The sequence below is a fragment of the Oncorhynchus mykiss genome, chromosome 12 (genome assembly GCF_013265735.2).
Source record: "Oncorhynchus mykiss isolate Arlee chromosome 12, USDA_OmykA_1.1, whole genome shotgun sequence".
NCBI lineage: Eukaryota > Metazoa > Chordata > Actinopteri > Salmoniformes > Salmonidae > Oncorhynchus > Oncorhynchus mykiss.
Genome location: NC_048576.1, coordinates 78168077 through 78183691, shown reverse-complemented (window position 1 = coordinate 78183691; position 15615 = coordinate 78168077). Strand labels below are relative to the sequence as shown.

The 15615-nt window shown below is 44.0% G+C and overlaps 1 protein-coding gene across 1 annotated transcript in view; it reads right to left on the bottom strand.

The window, feature by feature from the left end:
- Positions 1-10777: 10777 nt before the first annotated feature.
- The window catches only part of LOC110538506 (netrin-1), a 45282-nt gene continuing 40444 nt past the window's right edge, over positions 10778-15615 (bottom strand). Inside the window, exon 7 of the mRNA XM_021625367.2 lies at positions 10778-13767. Coding sequence (XP_021481042.1) covers positions 13448-13767 — 320 coding nt within the window. The 3' untranslated portion in view covers positions 10778-13447. The remainder of the gene's footprint in view (positions 13768-15615) is intronic.

The following is a 15615-nucleotide window of genomic DNA, read 5'->3' as shown; positions in this document are numbered from 1 at the left end:
GCATCGGCTTTCGCGCTACGTGTTATTGCGCGCTTGTTATTACGGGTCTCTTCCGGTGTATTATTTAGAGGTTTACACACACAAGTGTTTGTTTTGGGCTTCGTCCCCGTCGTTGTCATGATGTACTTTATTTTGGGTGGAGAAATAAAAAACCCTATTATGTATTCCTGCGCCTGTCTCCTATCATTATACAGCGTGACAGTTGTTTCGTTTTGCAACCAGGCAGATCAAAGTTTCTGATATCCTGGTAGTCTAAGGTCATTTGTCAGAGACGTGTTCGTTGTGCACTCAGTAAGGGCAGGGGGCTGGAATTGGCCTTCCCGTAGCTAAGCCTCCTGTCTGACCCAAGCCTTCCTTCTCTGACCCCGTGGAAGATTGCCATCAGAGGTGTTTTTGATGTTGTATTGATGTTTGGCAGTTGATGTCAGTGCTGCTTTGATGCCGATGTTGAACTTGTATTGGAATATCACCCCGTGTTCTTGGAGTAGCTGCATTAGAGCTGGTGTCCAAAGTGGAGGTGTCTGTTCCTCTGTTCCTCTTTGATCCTGACTGCTGATTTGTCACCGAGCTAACTCTTCAGCTAAAAGGGTTAAGGCCTACCGTCACCACAGAGCTCTGCACTCTTTACTCTATTTCTAAAATAAATCTTTCTCTTACATGAAGAATTAATGCAGTACCTGATGCTCAATAAGTTACAGGGACCATGAGGCAGTCTAATAGTAAAGGAGACTGATTTCCTAGTTCTCCGCAGTGTTCTGCAGGTACAGTTATGTTCCTTTGTGACAGTTTGATGTCTTCCTGTATTAATCCGACAACCCAAAGGCCTGATTTATTAGCATCCTATGAGCAGTTTGCTTTGACTGTGCTTTTAGTTGGAAAGAACTACAGGCAGAGAGTAATGGCAAAACCAGACCCATGCCCCTAAACATACTGCAGCATGGTAAGAGTTTTCTTTGGTTTAGTTTCTAACATTTTCATTGCATAGTGATTCAATGTGTACAAGTTCATTCTCTACACAGACCATCTTTCCAGATGCTGAGACGGATATCTTCAGCAGTGTCTCAACAATATCTTTGTGGCACATTTACTTTATGGAAATCGTAGGGCAGCACTTTTGGAGGCTTACAGGCATGCTAGAAGTGCTGAGCATACCAAGTCACCCTGAGAATATAAGGTTGTCAACCTCGCTCTCACTAAATGTATGCCTTGAATCAACTTCACTATCATCTTCAGGCCTTTCACACCATATATACCCAGAGTTGTACAGTGGTTTCTTTTGGCTCCTCGGTGGTGTAACAGCAAAGGGGGAAAAAGGCGAGGGGAAAAAGTGATTGTGAAATGTGGGAGCGAGTGTATTTGGCAGGGCTTGGCTTGTTTGCTCAGTAAACCCCAGGCCTGTGTTTTGCTGAGGGAAATGCCCACATTGTTGGGCCTGGAGACCGTGGTTACAGGCCACCATGGGGCCCAGCCAGGCAGGTCTGGAGAAACAACAAGATGAAGGTCAGCTAATATAGCAGTTAATTCCACTTCCTGGTCCCCATGACACCAAGTGAGGGTTTATTTGAAGATCCCAGACCCCAAAGTCACTGTGCACTTTGTTTAGTCCATGAGTATTTTTCGCCTGAGCCAACACTTGGGGATATTAATGTATTCTGATGAAGAGAGGGGGAAAGAGGGGGATTCTGGGCCGGGAACATTCCAATTTCACCCACCATTTTCTGACCCTATTCTCTGTTTTATTTCTGAATGCTCACAGCAGAAAAGCGTAGAAAAGTCTGAATGAAATTTTCATATCAAGCAGGTGTCCGAAATAGTGGCAAAAAATGGTTGATAATTTCTTCCTGGCTTTGTTTGGTCTCTTTTTGGATAGTCTATTTAAACGGTGGAAGATGAGAACAGCGGTTTACTGTGAGGCAGCTGAAAGGCTTTCCTAGTTGAGCAGATCCTTTCACTACCATTGAGATGTTATTCCACTCATACCTACTTTGGCCCTGACAGTGTGTGTGAATAGACATTAAATTAGCTAGTTTATGAGCTGATTGTCTTACCCATAATTCACCTCAGGCCTCTGAGAATGGTGAGGGGGTGGCTGAAATATATAGTATGCACCGTCCAAAAGCCAAGTGGCTTAATCCTGTATGGAAATGGTCATGAGAAGAAAGAAAACCAACCCTCTCTATGTGCTCTTGGGCACCCAGGCAGGAATGTAGGCCTCTAGTGGGGCTTCTCCAAGATGCATGAGAAAAGCCTTTGTGCTCCAATCTAGTAAGCCAGAAATACAGCTTTTGAACCATAGGCGTTGAAATAAAGAGGGAAATAGAGAGGGAGATGGGGAGAGAGTGATTAAGTGAGTGAAGGGGGGTCTGAGGGTGTTCGTGTCAATTGCTGAGGGTGTAACACGTTTGGAATCCAAGAGGCTATGTGTGTGTGCGTGTTTGTGTGTGTGAGGGATGACATCAAGTGCTTCTTTGAGGCCTCCCTCGATTTAGACTCCATTAAGGTGCTTCGTTCTCTGTTTCATGGAGTCCCATTCTCCCATGCTTAAGCCTCACTGTGAATGAAGGGTGTGAACGATTGAGGGATGGAAGAGGGCCTGGAAAATAGAAAGCAGAAAGGTTGTGTTTGTGTATTATTTGTAAACTATTGACTGATGAATAGACTCGTATTACTGTATTGTAGAATTGGAGGCCTGGGCACTGTGTGTCGCAGCATCTTAACCATATTACTGAATGTGTACGTGACCTGGTGTGCAGAAGTTCATTCAAGGAGACAAGACTAGCCAGTCTTATTTAATGTCTGTGAGTTGATATCTATAAAACATTTGCGTCAAATTAAAACAGTAATGTATTTGTGATGGCGTAACAGTGGATAGAAGCCGTTTTACATTCCCGACCAATTCCAACTATTTTGTTTTTTTTATGCTGATCTTAACTTTCTCGGCCATCCTTTTCTATGACCGAAACGGCTTCTGGACATCTGCACAGCGGTCACTAACCTCGATTTGGATGAAGATTTCTACTTCAATGAGTCGGCAGCGCTAAACATTCTGCTTACCAGGTACTAATCCCCGGGACTCGAAGGAGGAAGTGGCGGAGAAAAAGAGGCAAGCGAGGCAGCCTCCTGACGAGATTACGTCGCCAAACAAATTCATCGCCATTAGCCTCTGTTCTGTTCACAAATGTACAGTCACTGGAGAACAAACTCCGGTGTATGGAGTGTTCTCGTCCTAATATTGATATATTTCTTAATTACATTTATGTATTTCTTAATTTCATTCTTTTACTTATAGATTTGTGTATATTGTTGTGAATTGTTAGATACTACTGCACTGTTGGAGCTAGGAACACAAGTATTTCGCCACACCGGCAATAACATCTGCTAAATAGGTGTATGTGACCAATACAATTGGTCACATACAACAGGACCTGAAGAACTATAATATCATATGTTTCTCTGAGTCTTGGCTGAATAAGGACATGGGTAATATATATCTTGCAGGTTTTTCCATGCGTCGTCTAAACAGGACGGCAGCTCCGGGTAAGGCTAGGAGGAGGGTTGTGTTCCTTTGTTAACAGCAGCTGGTGCGAGATCTCTAATGTTAAAGAAGTCTTGAATTTTTGCTTGTGGGAGTTAGAATAGCGCATGATAAGTTTCAGACCATACTATTTACCACTATTTATATTTTTCGTAGCTGTCTATTTAATAGCACAACCCGATGCCTGCACTAAGATTGCACTCAATGAGCTGTATTGAGCCATAAGCAAACAAGAAAATGCACATCCAGAGGCGGCACGTTTTGTGGCCGGTGATTTTAATGACAACTGAAATCCGTTTTTACCTCATTTTTACCAGCATGTCACCTGTGCAACTAGGGGCGACACAACTCTTGATCACCTTTACTCCACACACAGAGACACATAAAAGGCTTTTCCTCACCCTGCCTTTGGCAAATCTGACCATATACACTGCTCAAAAGAATAAAGGGAACACTAAAAGAACACATCCTAGATCTGAATGAATAAAATATTGTTATTAAATACTTTTTTCTTTACATAGTTGAATGTGCTGACAACAAAACCACACAAAAATTATCAATGGAAATCAAATTTATCAACCCATGGAGGTCTGGATTTGGAGTCACACTCAAAATTAAAGTGGAAAACCACACTACAGGCTGATCCAACTTTGATGTAATGTCCTTAAAACAAGTCTAAATGAGGCTCAGTAGTGTGTGTGGCCTCCACGTGCCTGTATGACCTCCCTACAACACTTGGGCATGCTCCTGATGAGGTGGCAGATGGTCTCCTGAGGGATCTCCTCCCAGACCTGGACTAAAGCATCCTGGACAGTCTGTGGTTGAACGTGGCGTTGGTGGATGGAGCGAGACATGATGTCCCAGATGTGCTCAATTGGATCCAGGTCTGGGGAATGGGCGGGCCAGTCCATAGCATCAATGCCTTCCTCTTGCAGGAACTGCTGACACACTCCAGCCACATGAGGTCTAGCATTGTCTTGCATTAGGAGGAACCCAGGGCCAACCGCACCAGCATATGGTCTCACAAGGGGTCTGAGGATCTCATCTCGGTACCTAATGGCAGTCCGGCTACTTCCCCCCACAGAAATTCCACCCCACACCATGACTGACCCACCGCCAAACCGGTCCTGCTGGAGGATGTTGCAGGCAGCAGAACGTTCTCCACGGCGTCTCCAGACTCTGTCACGTCTGTCACATGTGCTCAGTGTGAATCTGCTTTCATCTGTGAAGAGCACAGGGCGCCAGTGGCGAATTTGCCAATCTTGGTGTTCTCTGGCAAATGCCAAACGTCCTGCACGGTGTTGGGCTGTAAGCACAACCCCCACCTGTGGACGTCGGGCCCTCATACCACCTTCATGGAGTCTGTTTCTGACCGTTTGAGCAGACACATGCACGTTTGTGGCCTGCTGGAGGTCATTTTGCAGGGCTCTGGCAGTGCTCCTCCTGCTCCTCCTTGCACAACGGCGGAGGAAGCGGTCCTGCTGCTGGGTTGTTGCCCTCCTATGGCCTCATCCATGTCTCCTGATGTACTGGCCTGTCTCCTGGTAGCGCCTCCATGCTCTGGACACTACGCTGACAGACACAGCAACCCTTCTTGCCACAGCTCGCATTGATGTGCCATCCTGGATGAGCTGCACTACCCGATCCACTTGTGTGGGTTGTAGACTCCGTCTCATGCTACCACTAAAGTGAAAGCACCGCCAGCATTCAAAAGTGACCAAAACATCAGCCAGGAAGCATAGGAACTGAGAAGTGGTCTGTGGTCACCACCTGCAGAACCACTCCTTTATTGGGGGGTGTCTTGCTAATTGCCTATAATTTCCACCTGTTGTCTATTCCATTTGCACAACAGCATGTGACATTTATTGTCAATCAGTGTTGCTTCCTAAGTGGACAGTTTGATTTCACAGAAGTGTGATTGACTTGAAGTTACATTGTGTTCTTTAAGTGTTCCCTTTATTTTTTTGAGCAGTGTATATCCTCCGGATTTCTGCTTACAAGTAAAAAGTTAAACAGGAAGTACCAGCGATGCGCAAAATACGGAAGTGGTCCGATGAAGAGAATTCTAAGCTACAGGAATGTTTCTCTAGCACAATATGTTTCCATCCGATAACATTGAGGAGTTTACCACATCAGTCACAGGATTCATTAATAAGTACATATCCCAAATAGAAGACATGGATTATAGGCAAGAACACTAATCCTGCTACGACCTCTGATGAGCCATCAAACAGGCAAAGCATCAATACAGGACTAAGATCGAATCCTACTACGCCTGCTCTAACGCTAATTGGATGTGGCAGGGCTTGCAAACTATCACGGACTACAAAGGGAAACCCAGCCATTGACGCGAGCCTACCAGATGAGCTAAATGCCTTATATGCTCACTTCGAGGGAAGCAACACTGAACCATGCATGAGTGGGACCAGCTGTTCCGGACGACTGTGTGATTTCGCTCTCCGTAGCAGATGTGAGTAAGACCTTTAAACAGGCTAACATTCACAAGGCTGCAGGAACGCATACTCAGAGCATGCGCTGATCAGCTGGAAAATGTCTTCACTGACATTTTCAACCTCTCCCTGACCATGTCTTTAATACCTATATGTTTCAACCAGACCACCATAGTCCCTGAATGCCAAGGTAACCTGTCTAAAAATTTTTTTTATTTTTTTTATTTCACCTTTATATAACCAGGTAGGCAAGTTGAGAACAAGTTCTCATTTACAATTGATGACTATCATGACTATCTGTACAATAAATGACTATCATGACTATCTGTAGCCATGAAATTCTTTGAAAGGCTGGTCATGACTCACATCAACGCCATCATAACGCCGTCATCCCAGTGTTTCAGTGACCTGGCAGTGTGGCGCCAGGACAACAACCTTTCCCTCAAAGTCAGCCAGCCAGACAATGGAGCTGATCGTGGACTACAGAAAATGGATGGCCGAGCATGCCCCCATCCACATCGACCGGTTTGTAGTGGAGCAGGTGAAGAGCTTCGAGTTCCTCTGTGTCCACTTCACTAAAGAATGAACATGGTCCACACCAATGTTCCCTCTAAGCTGTGCGTGGGTGTGCAGCTCCCCTGGGACTGCCGGGCAGAAGAAATATCAGCCCATGCAGAGAAGCACGAGATTCTTCTCTCAACTTTCTAGTTTTCCCCTTTAGTTAATACCATCAACTTTCCCTCTACTGTGGGAATTGCCAATATTAGCCACTTTCAATGCATACCAATACATACCGAAACAAAACGAACTATGCAAGACTTAGTATGCAAAACTAACTATGAAAGAAATGTTCTTGTAGGCAGAATGCACCAGAGTAGGATTCTATTGCATTGACAAGCACAACTCCTACTCCACAGACCGGTGCGCCATAACCAACCAGCTGCGGTATCCCTATATGCAAATAGAACATTGCCATATCTGTGCCATTCATTTTGAACTGGACCGTTTACAGAATGAGCGGTCGCGAGTAGATGTGCTTGTTTTGAGATCAAGGCGAGAGCTGCATGTAGCCATTTGTGCTCATTTGTTCATATTATTTGCTAATAAGTGAGTTATAGCTAATTTATAGTCAGCAATGGGGAGTGGTTGCTTCCAAAAAGAGCACAAAGTATGTGCATTTCTAGCCATTTTTTTCTGTCTTAAATGGGCAGTGTTGTATTTTGAAACAGGCTTAAATAACCTAAGTAGCCAATAGGCATAGGGTAACTTAATTTGTCTGATTCTCTGTAATAATGGTATGGGAATAATAATTAACTTTACTTTGTAAAGTGGTTTCTTGCATCAAACAAAACATGTTCAGTCACCTCCTTGTCAGAAGGACAAGTGGATAAACAGGTTAATGTCAAGCCCTGCATATTTTTTTCAAAAGTCTCACGGAATGTAGGCCTACATTGAACACCACACATTGGCTGCTACAGTAGGCTGAATGATAGAACAGCTATTTCCATGTTAAAATATTCTGGGATGGGGCCTCCCAGGTGGCACAGTGATTAAGGGCTGCACTGCAGCGCCTGCTGTGCCACCAGAGACGCTCGGTTCGTGGGGAGACGCACAATTGGCCTAGCGTCGTCCGGGTTAGGGAGGGTTTGGCCGGTAGGGATATCCTTGTCTCATCGCGCACCAGCGGGCGAGAAAAGGGGGGTAAAATAAATAAATAAATAAATATATTATGGGATGCATTTTCTCCATTGTTTTTGATGGTAGGCCACTCTGATAGGCCTACATTATGATCAAATAGCCATAGTAGCCTACTTGGCCAATGTTATAACTGTAACTTTAAGCAGGTACAGCCTCAGTGCTCACAATAAATGTGCACTAGAAGTTGCACAGAATTTCCACAACGTTCAAGTTTGCACTCAGCAGACCTGGAATTTTCTCAGATGATGACATTTTTTTGAGCGAACATTGGTCCACACACATCAACACAGTTGTGAAGAAGGCACGACAACGCTTCTTCCCCCTCAGGAGGTTGAAAGTATTTTTCATGTGCCCTCAGATCCTCAAAAAGTTATACAGCTACACCATTGAGAGCATCTTGACTGACTACATCACCGTTTGGTATGGCAACTGATTGGCATCCGACCGCAAGGTGCTACAAAGGGTAGTGGGTTTCCAGTAACAAAGGCACTGATTGCGTCTACTTTTCAGAGAGAAGGGGATCAGAACACCATGGCTCTGGTTCTACGTGATTTAAACGCAGCCTAAAGCTTTCTCTCAAAGAAAATGTGTAGGCACTCTTCTAAAAAGTTAAATGAAGTCACTTCCCCTCACAGAGTCACTTCCCCTCAAGAGAGGAGTGGAGCAGAGGGGGAGAAAGGATGGGCTTTACTAGTGTCAGATTAACCATGGTGGCGCTAGAGGCCCTACTGCCTGCTGAGGGCCCTGGTTGTATTGGGTCTGAGAGTTTCTCACGGCACCTCTTCTCTCCAGGCTAATCCACTCTCCAAGCCTCAGCCCTTCACCATCCACCCAACCCCATAGTATTCCCGTCGATGGTTTGCATCTCAAACAGCCTTCGAATGGTGTGCAATGGTGTTGGGTGGTGTAGGTGGGAGGCTGGAGTGTGTATGTGAGTCAGAGTTGTGTGGTAGTTTATCATAGTTTATCATAACAGTGAAGTGGTACTTCACAAGAGGTGTGAACCAGGAGAATGGGGGTGGGAATCTATTCCTGGATATGATGTGAAAAGTTCAACAGCGATGTGCTCAGACCTCATTTCTACTACCTTCTACTAATAGCAGGTGGAGGGGTCCTTTGCTTCATTTAGAACCTTGTTTTCATTTTACCGTCAGACATCACTGTCTCCACAGTAACAGAGAAAGGGGAAGCAGATGGTAATTCTATGCCCCTCAAAAGTTTCAAAGTGAAGCCAGGGACCAAGGAGCGAATAAAACAACCGACTGGGAACTGAAAACATGGATGGTAATGTGATGGGAGGCTCCCCCATTTACTGTCAGTGGCTGTTGTAGACCAGTGGGGGGCATAGGGACACTGTCCAGCCCTGTCCTGTCATGCTGTTAGTTCGGTCCCTGTCAGACGTGCTGGCGGAAGCCTTTGTTTTCAGAGGAGTCTGCAGCCTGTTAACAGGGAAACAATGGCAGGAGTGTGCCTGGCCCTGGGCTGGATGTTTATGGAATGTACAGGGCTAAAGGCGGGAATCCCACCCTGCTGCAGTCTACTGGAGACTGCCTGCATGCGAGCTGAAATCATTCCTCCTCCCAATGTCACTCCACAGCCCTCTCTCTCTGCATCCTGGAGTAGAGCCATGTGTTGCTCCAGATACTCCTGTTCTCACACTGAGAGTGAGACTCACACACACCCAGATCCCCTTTCACCTCATCTCCCATCCCTCCCTATTACACAGTGAATAGAGGGAGAGCACATCATAAAACGGTCTGAACTTTTTAGTCTGAAGTGAAAGAGTTGTTTTGGGTGTTCAGGACAGAACTGTGTTTTTGTGGAGGAGGCCTGGAGTTTGGATAGCAAGAACAGTCATCCTGGCAGACAGCAAAACCAATAGAAACCAATAGCACCACATAGAGAAAGGAGCAAGAGCCTTGTTGTGCAACTCCAGACACACCACATCTTTTGTGTGTCTGCATGAGCGTTATGAGTTTACACTCATCCATAGTGACCTCATCCTCTGTCTTTCTCTCCTCCATCTTTAAGGCTTGTTAGTTGGGATCTTTTTACAGCCATGTCGGCCAGTAATGTTAGTTGTTGTGGTCCCTTTCACTAATGAAGAGCACAGCCTTTTATAAAAGGGCAGTTGGTTGGATCCTTGGGAGTATTTTGGATTGTTTCCCTTGAGTAGGCCTAGCCTATGACCAATCAATCCTACTGTAGTGTTGGTACAAACTCCCATAACAGACAAAAAACGAACTAAGGACTTGAGTTGGGGATGGGTCATTTGTATGATGATTAAAGCAGGGCTACTTTTGGCCACGAACACGTTGTTGAGAATGAAGTTCAGGATGTCATCCAATGACTACAATGCCTCCACCCCACAGTTCCATCTGTGCTGCGCATGAACTAAAAGCTTGTGATATAATCAGCTTAATATCATGTACTTATTGTATGTGAAGTTTATAGAGTTCAGGGATCTAAAACCAATGATGATAAGGAATTGCTGAGTTAACTACTTTGTGTTGTTGTAAATGACTGGAGCTCTTGGGCGGTAATGTCTAATGAATGTTGAATACATTTACTCAATGAACAACTCTTAGTATTGCTGTTTTCTGTAGTCACCCTCTGTGCTGACTGTACTGAAATGACCTCTTTAACTAGGAACTTAGTGCTGTTTAGATTATTATTATATATATTTTTTCTACCTTTATTTAACTAGGTAAGTCAGTTAATAAGAACAAATTCTTGTTTACGATGATGGCCTACACCGGCCAAACCCGGACGACGCTGGGCCAATTGTGCACCGCCCTATGGGACTCCCAATCACAGCCTGGTTGTGATACAGCCTGGATTCAAACCAGGGTGTCTGTAGTGCCTTAGACCGCTGCACCGCTCTTAAAGTTTCATTTAATTTTCCCAACTGCAATTCACTGTTATTGCAGGAGGAAAACAGACAGAGGCTGATGCAGTCTCATAGGGTAATGACAGACTGCGGTCTTATTGGGCCACACCATTTAGCCCATGTCAATCCCAAATGACTCACTGAAGTACAGAACTACCAATGAGACACAGATGAGATGATGAGAAACAGTTGAAAGTCCACAAGTACTTTTACAGAGCTTTATTTCAGATTTACTAGGCTGTTCAATAGCTACAGACTTTTACTTTTTCATTACAGCCGTCTATTATCCAAAGCAAAGAGTGACCAAAAATAAAAACAGGCAAAAACAAAAGCCACATGGTTTCATGTGTCATTAAATATATTCATTTGTGATAAACATAATATATTAGTATGCATTACAGGACATTACACAGACTTTTGCAATGGACAAAGCTAAACAACATTTACAAGCCCAAGTTTGAACACAAGCAACATTCAGATACATTTTTTGTAGCAGATATCTGGTCATGACTGAGTATCATTCTCCAAATGTGTGGAAAACTGGTCTAACTTTACACAGTGGACCCACTGACAGCTTTGATATGTGTAGATCCAGAGATGGATGCACTGGCACAAGAACATTTGAAATGGATTGCAATACAAATGTCCATACAAATATGTTTAAAAAAGTGTGTGTGTGTATGTGTTTGTGTATGTGTGTGTGTATGTGTGTGAGCAGGTGTGCATTTGCTTGCATTTTTGTGTGTTTATGTATTTCCCAAATATGTTTGGGATTGTTTATTACAGGTTGTAGATAAGCCTCTCTCTGCTGAAATACACTCCTGGGTATGCATAACTTGTAAACAAGAGAAATCTGCCTCTTTTTCATTTATTTGTCTACCCATTTATTAAGCCTATGGTATTTAAAACTCGGGTTAATAACACATGGACATACATCTAGTAAATGTTTAACAAAAAATAGTAACAAACTATACAGCTATATAACATTTAAACAGCCGGTCACCCCTTTTGCTGAGTACCAAGTAACGTCTTGAAAATTGAATGTCTGCAAGGTTTGAAGTGAGAATCAGATGCTGACACAGTGTGTTGATCACACAGCTTGACTCCTGTGATGTTTCATCACCCCACAGGTTTTATTTTACAACATAATACATGTATCTTTGTACAGCATATACATACTGTACATATTGTCATCCACAATTAGGTTAGCTTAGTCAGCTAAGTAGTCAGCATGCATCTATTATTTTAACAAAACATAGGTTCATTTTGATAGGTCTTATCAAACCACATGAGGTGAGGTGATTCAGAATGCCCCCCCACCCCCCACGATCAGTCCTTTACCAGCAGAAACAGGTCAATGCTCAGTGGGATGTTCAAGCAGTACTTTGTATTTTAACAAACGTGAACAGGATAGCAAACCAAATGCATCAATCAATGACACAGAGTCAGTGGACATTAGGTTCCAGGACCAAAGGCCAAAGGCAGCACGTAATCAGTGAAATGTGTGATCTCAGGTTGAACAATCATGAATGGACATACATTAGTTCTTTGATTTTTCTGGAACCATACAGTATGTTAGTTTGTATCCTGCAAGGTGCAATTAAACACTGAACATATCTTATATGTTGTGAATACTGTTGAATACTAAAGGACTAAACATTAAGTGCACGGTCAACTCATCTATTTTAGTCTCTCTAGTTGAGAACAGAGTGCTGTCTAAATACAGTAATATTATATCATGCCTACTGGTACTTTTATTTTGCTGAGGTCACAACCACACTGTCAGGATGGCAAGGAAATGTATCATTTAACAGACTCTTTCCCAATGCTAGTATCTGAGGAGCAACTTCTTTATGGCACTTTCATTTTGATTACATAGTTAGCAGTAATAATGAGGTAACAACCACATGAGGAGCTCTTAAAGAAGAAAGGTAACTGGCAATAGCTGGCTTGTTTTTGTTTTTTTCTCCCATTTTTACAAGTATACGCTGTAACCACAGTAAAACCTAGTTTAAATGATCAATTTAACGTGTTAACACTCTTTGCAGTTTACACAGTTTATCTTGACAAGGCCTGGCAAGCAGGAGCCTCTCATTAAACATGAGAGAGATTCCCCTTAAGCCATGCCGTGCCACCTCAGCTTGCTAGAAACAACTTTACACAATATATATATATTGTGGGCTCTTTATAGGCTTTATAGGCTCTTTATATATATATATATATATATATTGTGGGCTCTTTATAGGCTTTATAGGCTCTTTATATATATATATATATTGTGGGCTCTTTATAGGCTTTATAGGCTCTTTATATATATATATTGTGGGCTCTTTATAGGCTTTATAGGCTCTTTATATATATATATATATTGTGGGCTCTTTATAGGCTTTATAGGCTCTTTATATATATATATTGTGGGCTCTTTATAGGCTTTATAGGCTCTTTATATATATATATATATAAAGAGCCTCTTTAAACACAGATATGTGATACAGTAGATTTTTTTCTGATGTTCTGTAGAAATGAACTGGAAATATAAAAATAATGGTATCATGAATAAAACAAAAAATAAGTAACTTATCTGAAATATTAGGTGCAAACTCTGCAATTCCACAATGAAACAAACCTTGAAGGACAAACAGAACAACAACTGTAAAAAGAGCTCCTTCACACATATGTTTCTAAAACTAATATTCTCTTTTTGCTTCCACTCAAAGCAGCAGCACTCAGTCACTTTCTCTCTCTCTCTCTCTCTGTTCACTTCACCTCTCCCTCTTTCCTCTCTCCCTCTGGTGTTTCCTCTTTCTTTCTCCTCCTCCTGTGTTCCTCAGACTCGAGGTGAGCCCCCTCTCTTTCTCTCCTCTCTGGCTCCTCTTAACACTTGCCCCTCTTGTCGCGCTGTTGGAACTTCCTCAGTCTCCGGCCCCACAGGTCCTTCCAGGGGATGAGCAGGCTGCCCTTGTCCGCCACCACGCCACTCTGCCCGGGGGAGTCGTCATCCGTGCCCAGCAGCAGGTACTTCCTGCCAAGCTTGATCTTGGGGCACTTGCAGGCCACATCCTTGGCACGCACCCACAGGAGCTGGTCACCGCGCCGGATGCGTTGTTCACCTTGCTTGTAGACAGAGATGATGTTCACGGTAAACTTCCACCACTCCCCTGCCTTGTCTCCTTTGAGGACGTGCACTTGGACAGCTGGATGACCAATGAGAAGAAGGAGTGAAGGGGGAATAAGAAAATGTCACAATAAAGCAAGCAACTCTCGAGTATAAGAGATCCAGGTAAAAGTGAATGTACAGTAAAACATAGATCCTCCTAATAACACACAGGGTAACTAAGCAGGGAATCAGCCTGTGGGTTTTTGTTCCTGGGGTCCAGACTGGCCTGGGGGTGACCCCTCAGCTGTAAATGTCCTGTTTTACTATAGCTCCAATAACTGCTCCAATGTTTGAGTATGATTCAGGAATTGCTGACCCAGTGTGTGTGGATTGTTCCCCTGGTCCCTCCCCTCAGCCATGACCCCTGACCTCTCCTTGTTGTGTTGGCTAGCATGCTCCGTATTACAGCAACAGTTGCCATAGTGCTCCCCAGGGTAAAGACAATGGGTGCCCGCTGAGTACATTTGAATGAGCACCTCCCTGAGACTGGTTGTAATGTTTGACTGCTGTGGACGTATCCTTAGAAACGCTTTCCTTTCCTCAACTGAAAAGCCTGGAGAAAAAGAAGTGCTGGTATACTGGGTTCAACTCAGAAAGTCCAACAGTGAAAGTGCAGCATTCAACCTTTACTAAAAAAATACCACATCTGTTTGAGGTAAAAGCTCTGAAGCAACGCCATTCCTGTGCTTTTGATAGAATGGCCTTTCAGCTGTTAAGCAGGACGCTGCACATCTTAAGAACCCTGGGCTAGAGCAACCTGGACCTGGTAGCCATTCAACCTTTCTCCCAAGAATTTGGCCCCTTAGAGCAGATAGAAATACAGACCCCCCCTCACAGCAGCTCCCCTGCATGGATTTCTCTGTCACATAAATCTACCATTACTTCATCACTCTGATTGCAAAAACGCCTCAGTCATCGCAACAAGGGGGAAACAACTGAACTCACTGGGGTAGGAGCTAATCTGTGCTTGAGGTGAAGTGGTTTAGCTGGGAATGTGCTATTAACGATTGGACTAAAGTAGGTGGAAAATGAACCAACCTGAATAGTTTCCACTCCCAATGGTTTAAATTGACTCAATTTGGGAAACAGTGTGTGGATGGTGTGAAATGTTTCAAACACACTAATAAATACACACACAAATGCATACATGCACACACAGACACACAAGTGCACACATACACACATACACACACGCACTTGTGTGTGGACTAATGTTAGAAAAATGTAGGTGGCTGAAAATAGCACAGGAAGTATTTTTTTTCTCCTTGTCTCTCTCTCTGAATGCCAACGCTCTCTATTGCGAGCCGCATCGATTGTCCCCCATAACAGCCTGGAATGTTCTAAGAGAACAGGAAGGGGGGCCCTGCTAGTGTGAGCAAATTGTACACAATTTCAGAAGAAAGGAGGCCTGTTGGACTGAGTAGAGCACGCTCTCACAGTCCTGCCATTCATTAACAATGTGTCTCTGGGCTGGAGCCTACTCCTTCATCCAAACACATAAAGGGTGTGTGGGGGGGTGGAGTGGGCCACTATTTATCTTCCCAGCCACAGAGAGGCTTCCAGAAGAATCGGGATGTGTTCCGACCTCATGAGCTATCCGGGTTCTGCTCCCAGAGCCCCATCCAAGAGCAGCGTGAGAATCCAGCAGAGATAGCCCTCTTCTCTCTGGGTCGCTCTTACTGACCGACTGGCTAACGAGCTCCCGGGGTGAATGGACCAGACTCAGCTCTCTGCTGTCTGACACCAATGCAGAACCCTCTGTCACTCTATGGGCCGCTCAGGAAATTGGTAGTTCTCTAAGCAGATAGTAAAATACTGTTATACTGGACTAAGATTCCAGTCCATGAGTGGACCAAAGTATGCAGTACTAATCATGGATGTTAGC